Source organism: Hyperolius riggenbachi, chromosome 3, assembly GCF_040937935.1.
Source record: "Hyperolius riggenbachi isolate aHypRig1 chromosome 3, aHypRig1.pri, whole genome shotgun sequence".
In the NCBI taxonomy this organism is placed as follows: domain Eukaryota; kingdom Metazoa; phylum Chordata; class Amphibia; order Anura; family Hyperoliidae; genus Hyperolius; species Hyperolius riggenbachi.
The window spans coordinates 514,013,418-514,021,448 of record NC_090648.1 but is presented as its reverse complement, the minus strand read 5'-3'; the positions used below and the strand labels follow the sequence as shown (position 1 = coordinate 514,021,448).

General features: G+C 44.6%; 1 protein-coding gene across 3 annotated transcripts in view; it reads left to right on the top strand.

Annotated features, from left to right (window-relative positions):
• The first annotated feature begins 350 nt into the window (after positions 1-350).
• TBC1D9B (TBC1 domain family member 9B) overlaps positions 351-8,031 on the top strand; it is a 104,864-nt gene continuing 97,183 nt past the window's right edge. For all 3 annotated transcript variants that reach the window (XM_068278401.1, XM_068278400.1, XM_068278399.1), the window contains exon 1: positions 351-616. In XM_068278401.1, coding sequence (XP_068134502.1) covers positions 499-616 — 118 coding nt within the window. In that variant the 5' untranslated portion in view covers positions 351-498. The remainder of the gene's footprint in view (positions 617-8,031) is intronic.

Sequence of the window (8,031 nt, the reverse complement as noted above, 5' to 3'; positions counted from 1 at the left end):
GCAGGTGGCGCAGTGATTACAGCGGCGGTGCGGCGTTATTCCGCGGCTCCTCCAGTAGGTGGCGCAGTGATTACCGCGGCGGTGTGGTGTCATTGCGCAGCTCCCCCAGCAGGTGGCGTAGTGATCACAGCGGCGGTGTGGTGTTATTCCGCGATTTGTCCAGCCGGTGGCGCAGTGATCACAGCGGCGGTGTGGTGTCATTGCGCAGCTCCTCCAGCAGGAGGCGCAGTGATTACAGCGGCGGTGTGGTGTCATTGCGCAGCTCCTCCAGCAGGTGGCGCCGTGATCAGAGCGGCGGTGCGGCGTTATTCCGCAGTTTGTCCAGCAGGTGGCGCAGTGATCAGAGCGGCGGTGCGGCGTTATTCCGCAGCTCCCCCAGCAGGTGGCGCAGTGATCGCCGCGGCCTCCCGGGCCTGCGCTCCGCAGTATACAGAGCAGGGGGCGGCCGCAGGCTGGACGGACACACCGAGCTGCCTCCTCCGATCCCCGCTGCTCAGGATGTGGCTGAACCCGGAGGAGGTGCTGCTCGCCAATGCGCTGTGGCTGACCGAGAGAGCGAACCCCTTCTTCATCCTGCAGCGGCGCCGGGGCCACGGGAAGGGCGGGGGGCTGACAGGTGAGAGACGGGGGGATACTGGGGGGCCCGGGGGACCAAGAGGGAGGGGGGGAGAATAACGGGGGACCGGGGGGTGCTACTGCTGCCCATTACACCATAACCCTGCGGGGAGGGGGCTGCTGGTCACAGGAGCTCACACTCTCATCCTACCATAGTCATAGTCTAATGTCCTCCCATATTATTATTATGTATTTATATAGCAGTGACATCTTCTGCAGCACATTACAGAGTACATAGTCATGTCACTGACTGTCCTCAGACGAGCTCACACTCTAATCCTACCATAGTCCTCTGTCCTCCCATATTATTATTATTATTATTATGTATTTACAGCACTGACTTCTTCTGCAGCACTTTACAGAGTAGTCATGTCACTGACTGTCCTCAGAGGAGCTCACACTCATCCTACCATAGTCATAGTCTAATGTCCTACCATATTATTATTATGTATTTATATAGCACTGACATCTCCTGCAGCACATTACAGAGTACATAGTCATGTCACTGACTGTCCTCAGAGGAGCTCACACTCTAATCCTACCATAGTCATAGTCTAATGTCCCACCATATTATTATTATGTATTTATATAGTACTGGCATCTTCTGCAGCCCATTACAGAGTACATTGTCATGTCACTGACTGTCCTCAGAGGAGCTCACAACATAATCCTACCATAGTCATAGTCTAATGTCCTACCATATTATTATTATTATTATTATGTATTTATATAGCACTGCCATCTTCTGCAGCACTTTACAGAGTACATAGTCATGTCACTGACTGTCCTCAGAGGAGCTCACACTCTAATCCTATCATAGTCATAGTGTAATGTCCTACCATATTATTATTATGTATTCATTTAGCACTGACATCTTCTGCAGCACTGTAGAGAGTACATAGTCATGTCACTGACTGTCCCCAGAGGAGCTCACACTCTAATCCTACCATAGTCATAGTCTAATGTCCTACCATATTATTATTATGTATTTATATAGCACTGACATCTTCTGCAGCACTGTACAGAGTACATAGTCATGTCACTGACTGTCCTCAGAGGAGCTCACACTCTAATCCTACCATAGTCCTAGCCTAATGTCCTACCATATTATTATTATGTATTTATATAGCACCAACATCTTCTGCAGCACATTACAGAGTACATAGTCATGTTACTGACTGTCCTTAGAGGGGCTCACAATCTAATCCTACCATAGTCATAGTCTAATGTCCTACCATATTATTATTATTATTATTATTATTATTATTATTATTATGTATTTATATAGCACTGCCATCTTCTGCAGCACTTTACAGAGTACATAGTCATGTCACTGACTGTCCTCAGAGGAGCTCACACTCTCATCCTACCATAGTCATAGTCTAATGTCCTACCATATTATTATTATGTATTTATATAGCACTGACATCCTCTGCAGCACATTACAGAGTACATAGTCATGTCACTGACTGTCCTCAGAGGAGCACACAATCTAATCCTATCATAGTCTAATGTCCTACCATATTATTATATATTTATTTAGTGCTGACATATTCTGCAGCACATTACAGAGTACATAGTCATGTCACTGACTGTCCTCAGAGGAGCTCACACTCTAATCCTACCATAGTCATAGTCTAATGTCCTACCATATTATTATTATTATGTATTTATATAGCACCGACATCTTCTGCAGCACTTTACAGAGTACATAGTCATGTCACTGACTGTCTGCAGAGGAGCTCACAGTCTAATCCTGCCATAGTCATAGATTATGCACTACCATATTATTATTATTATTATTATTATGTATTTATATAGCACTGACATCTTCTGCAGCACTTTACAGAGTACAAAGTCATTTCACTGACTGTCCTCAGAGGAGCTCACACTCTAATCCTACCATAGTCCTAGTCTAATGTCCTACCATATTATTATTATGTTTTTATATAGCACTGACATCTTCTGCAGCACATTACAGAGTACATAGTCATGTCACTGACTGTCCCGAGAGGAGCTCACACTCTAATCCTACCATAGTCATAGTCTAATGTCCTACCATATTATTATGTATTTATATAGCACTGACATCTCCTGCAGCACATTACAGAATACATAGTCATGTCACTGACTGTCCTCAGAGGAGCTCACAATCTAATCCTACCATAGTCATAGTCTAATGTCCTACCATATTATTATTATGTATTTATATAGCACTGACATCTCCTGCAGCACATTACAGAATACATAGTCATGTCACTGACTGTCCTCAGAGGAGCTCACAATCTAATCCTACCATAGTCATAGTGTAATGTCCTACCATATTATTATTATTATGTATTTATATAGCACTAACATGTCCTGCAGCACATTACAGAGTACATAGAATCATGTCACTGACTGTCCTCAGAGGAGCTCACACTCTAATCCTACCATAGTCATAGTCTAATGTCCTACCATATTATTATTATGTATTTATATAGCACTGACATCTTCTGCAGCACTGTACAGAGTACATAGTCATGTCACTGACTGTCCCCAGAGGAGCTCACACTAATCCTACCATAGTCATAGTCTAATGTCCTACCATATTATTATTATGTATTTATATAGCACTGACATCTTCTGCAGCACATTACAGAGTACATAGCCATGTACTGACTGTCCTCGGAGGAGCTCACACTCTAATCCTACCATAGTCCTAGCCTAATGTCCTACCATATTATTATTATGTATTTATATAGCACCAACATCTTCTGCAGCACATTACAGAGTACATAGTCATGTCACTGACTGTCCTTAGAGGGGCTCACAATCTAATCCTACCATAGTCATAGTCTAATGTCCTACCATATTATTATTATTATTATTATGTATTTATATAGCACTGCCATCTTCTGCAGCACTTTACAGAGTACATAGTCATGTCATTAGCTGTCCTCAGAGGATCTCACAATCTAATCCTATCATAGTCTAATGTCCTACCATATTATTATATATTTATATAGTGCTGACATATTCTGCAGCACATTACAGAGTACATAGTCATGTCACTGACTGTCCTCAGAGGAGCTCACACTCTCATCCTACCATAGTCATAGTCTAATGTCCTACCATATTATTATTATGTATTGAATTGCAGTATTTGTATAACGCCTTTCTCCTGTCGGACTCAAAGCGCTTGCAAGGCAGCCACTAGAGCGCACTCAGTAGGCAGTAGCAGTGTTAGGGAGACTTGCCCAAGAAACTCCTTACTTTATATAGCACTGACATCTCCTGCAGCACATTACAGAGTACATAGTCATGTCACTGACTGTCCCCAGAGGAGCTCACAATCTAATCCTACCATAGCCATAGTCTAATGTCCTACCATATTATTATTATGTATTTATATAGCACTGACATCTTCTGCAGCACATTACAGAGTACATAGTCATGTCACTGACTGTCCCCAGAGGAGCTCACAATCTAATCCTGCCATAGTCATGGTGTAATGTCCTACCATATTATTATGTATTTATATAGCAGTGACATCTTCTGCAGCACATTACAGAGTACATAGTCATGTCACAGTGTCTTCAGAGGAGCTCACACTCTAATCCTACCATAGTCATAGTGTAATGCCCTACCATATTATTATTATTATGTATTTATATAGCACTGACATCTCCTGCAGCACTGTACAGAGTACATAGTCATGTCACTGACTGTCCTCAGAGGAGCTCACACTCTAATCCAACCATAGTCATAGTCTAATGTCCTACCATATTATTATTACGTATTTATATAGCACTGACATCTCCTGCAGCACATTACAGAGTACATGGTCATGTCACTGACTGTCCTCAGAGGAGCTCACACTCTAATTCTACCATAGTCATAGTCTAATGTCCTACCATATTATTATTATGTATTTATATAGCACTGACATCTTCTGCAGCACATTACAGAGTACATAGTCATGTCACTGACTGTCCTCAGAGGAGCTCACACTCTAATCCTACCATAGTCATAGTCTAATGTCCTACCATATTATTATTATGTATTTATATAGCACTGACATCTTCTGCAGCACATTACAGAGTAGTCATGTCACTGGCTGTCCTCAGAGGAGCTCACACTCTAATCCTACCATAGTCATAGTCTGTCTTACCATATTATTATTATGTATTTATATAGCACTGACATCTTCTGCAGCACATTACAGAGTACATAGTCATGTCACTGACTGTCCTCAGAGGAGCTCACACTCTAATCCCTACCATAGTCACAGTGTAATGTCCTACCATATTATTATTATGTATTTATATAGCACTGACATCTCCTGCAGCACATTACAGAGTACATAGTCATGTCACTGACTGTCCTCAGAGGAGCTCACACTCTAATCCTACCATAGTCATAGTCTGATGTCCTACCATATTATTATTATGTGTTTATATAGCACTGACATCTCCTGCAGCACATTACAGAGTACATAGTCATGTCACTGACTGTCCTCAGAGGAGCTCACACTCTAATCCCTACCATAGTCATAGTCTAATGTCCTACCATATTATTATTATGTATTTATATAGCTCTGACATCTTCTGCATCACTTTACAGAGTACATAGTCATGTCACTGACTGTCCTCAGAGGAGCTCACAGTCTAATCCTACCATAGTCATAGTCTAATGTCCTACCATATTATTATAATGTATTTATATAGCACAGACATCTCCTGCAGCACATTACAGAGTACATAGTCATGTCACTGACTGTCCTCAGAGGAGCTCACACTCTAATCCTACCATAGTCATAGTCTAATGTCCTACCATATTATTATTATTATGTATTTATATAGCACTGACATCTTCTGCAGCACATTACAGAGTACATAGTCATGTCACTGACTGTCCTCAGAGGAGCTCACACTCTAATCCTACCATAGTCATAGTCTAATGTCCTACCATATTATTATTATTATGTATTTATATAGCACTGATGAGGTGTTTCAGTACAACAGTCCGCATTATAATGCAGCCATCACATCTCTCTGAAACGCACAACTCTGTGAATGTAGCCTATGGAATGTGGGAGGAAACCAGAGTACCTGGGGGAAACCCACACAGAAACTCAGCAAGAACATACACATTCCATAATGATGGTATCCCTGCTCAGATTCAAACCTATTTCTTAAACCAGTGCGCCCGCCATAGAACCCGGAGTGCCCGGTGGGCAGGAGGGGGAACTGCATGTGGGTAGTTTCTGTTCTAGGTTAACAATTGAAACATGTTTGAAAATTGGATACTTTTCGTTTTTTTTAGCCCGTGTAGAGCTGTTATCTGGATCCCGACGTCAGTTTTTTATTTATTTATTTATTTTTATTTGCTCCACATGTAATCCAGAATTAAACTTCATCCCAATCAACAGCTGATACCCCCTTTCCCGTAGAAATCTTTTTTTACATGACATGTATTGGGTGTTGGGGCCGGTTCCCTCTATACGGGTCTTCAGGACTAATTGCCATTAGTGTGCTGTGCTCTGAAATGTGCTTTCTGCTGCACTTCTGCCGATTCTGTGACTGCAGCGTTTCCATACAGGTTGTGTGATATAGTGCGAGCCGCCTGACAGGTGATCAATCAGTGGAACTGACAGCTACTGGTCATCAGCATTACCAATCTGATTAAAGTGTACTGAGGTGAGAGAGATATGGAAGCTGCCATATTTATTTCCTATTAAACAATAGCAATTGCCTAACATCCCTGCTGGTCTATTTAGCTGCAGTAGTGTCTGAATAACACACCTGAAACAAGCAGCTGATCTTGTCAGATCTGACAGTAATGTCACAAACACCTCATCTGCTGCATGCTTGTTCAGGGGCTATGGCTAAATGCATTCGAGGCAGAGGATCAGCAGGACAGCCAGGCAACTGGTATTGCTTAAAATGAAATAAATATGGCAGCCTCCATATTACTCTCACTTCGGATTACTTTAAGTCTGTGTGAGGTTGCTTTTCAGCTCAGGGGAGTTTGCGTTCGTGTAGAACAAGAGAAATGGCCTTGTCGTGTCCTCTCATTCGGTGGACATGATCATCTGCTAAAGCAGGAAGACATCACAGCCAGTCAGAGCTTTACAAATCAATCAGCTGATCATACAAGACACATGGGTTCTCCTAGACATGCTGATCCCTGGTCAGTGCTCAGGGCTGCTCCTGGCTGTATTGCAGAGGGCAGAGATCCTGGATCTCTGTCTCTCTCTCTCTCTCTCTCTCTCTCCCCCCCCCCCCCCCCCCCCTTTGTTGGCAGGACCAAATACATTTAGCATTGCCAAAGCAAAACAAAACATTAACATGGGGGGGAGGCGATTGTGGGAATAAGGGAAGGATATAGGTATACAGTACATATGAGGGTGGAGGATGTAATGGATGGTATGGGGGGATGGGATATATAGTCCATAGGGGAGGGGGGTATAGGCATACAGTCCATAGGGGAGGGGAGTATAGGGGTTATACAGTCCATGTGGTATCATGTTCCTCTCAGTTGGTGGCAGGCCGTGACATATCGGGCAGCTATTTGCACAGTTTTTTCCTCTTCCCCCAGTAGGATGTAGAGTTTCCTCTCCTCATTTGTGGAGGTGAAATCTGCGATGTGGGCGGAGAGTCTTTGGAAATGGGCGGTCCTCAGCGGTGTATATTTGCTGCAGTGTAGCAGGAAGTGGGCCTCATCCTCCAAGACCTCCTGGTCGCATTGTCTGCACAGTCTCTCCTCCCGGGGCTTCCATGTCTGTCTGTGCCGCCCTGTCTCTATCTCCAGGTTGTGGGCGGAGAGTCTCTGGAAATGGGCGGTCCTCACAGGTGCGTATTTGCTGCAGTGTAGCAGGAAGTGGGCCTCATCCTCCAGGACCCCCTGGTCACATTGTCTGCACAGTCTCTCCTCCCGGGGCATCCATGTCTGTCTGTGTCGTCCTGTCTCTATCTCCAGGCTGTGAGCGGAGAGTCTCTGGAAGTGGGCGGTCCTCACAGGTGCGTATTTGCTGCAGTGTAGCAGGAAGTGGGCCTCATCCTCCAGGACCCCCTGGTCACATTGTCTGCACAGTCTCTCCTCCCGGGGCTGCCATGTCTGTCTGTGCCGCCCTGTCTCTATCTCCAGGCTGTGGGCGGAGACTCTCTGGAAGTGGGCGGTCCTCACAGGTGCATATTTGCTGCAGTGTAGCAGGAAGTGGGCCTCATCCTCCAGGACCTCCTGGTCACGCTGTCTGCACAGTCTCTCCTCCCGGGGCTTCCATGTCTGTCTGTGCCGTCCTGTCTCTATCTCCAGGCTGTGGGCGGAGAGTCTCTGGAAGTGGGCGGTCCTCACAGGTGTGTATTTCCTGCAGTGTAGCAGGAAGTGGGCCTCATCCTCCAGGACCCCCTGGTCACATTGCCTGCACAGTCT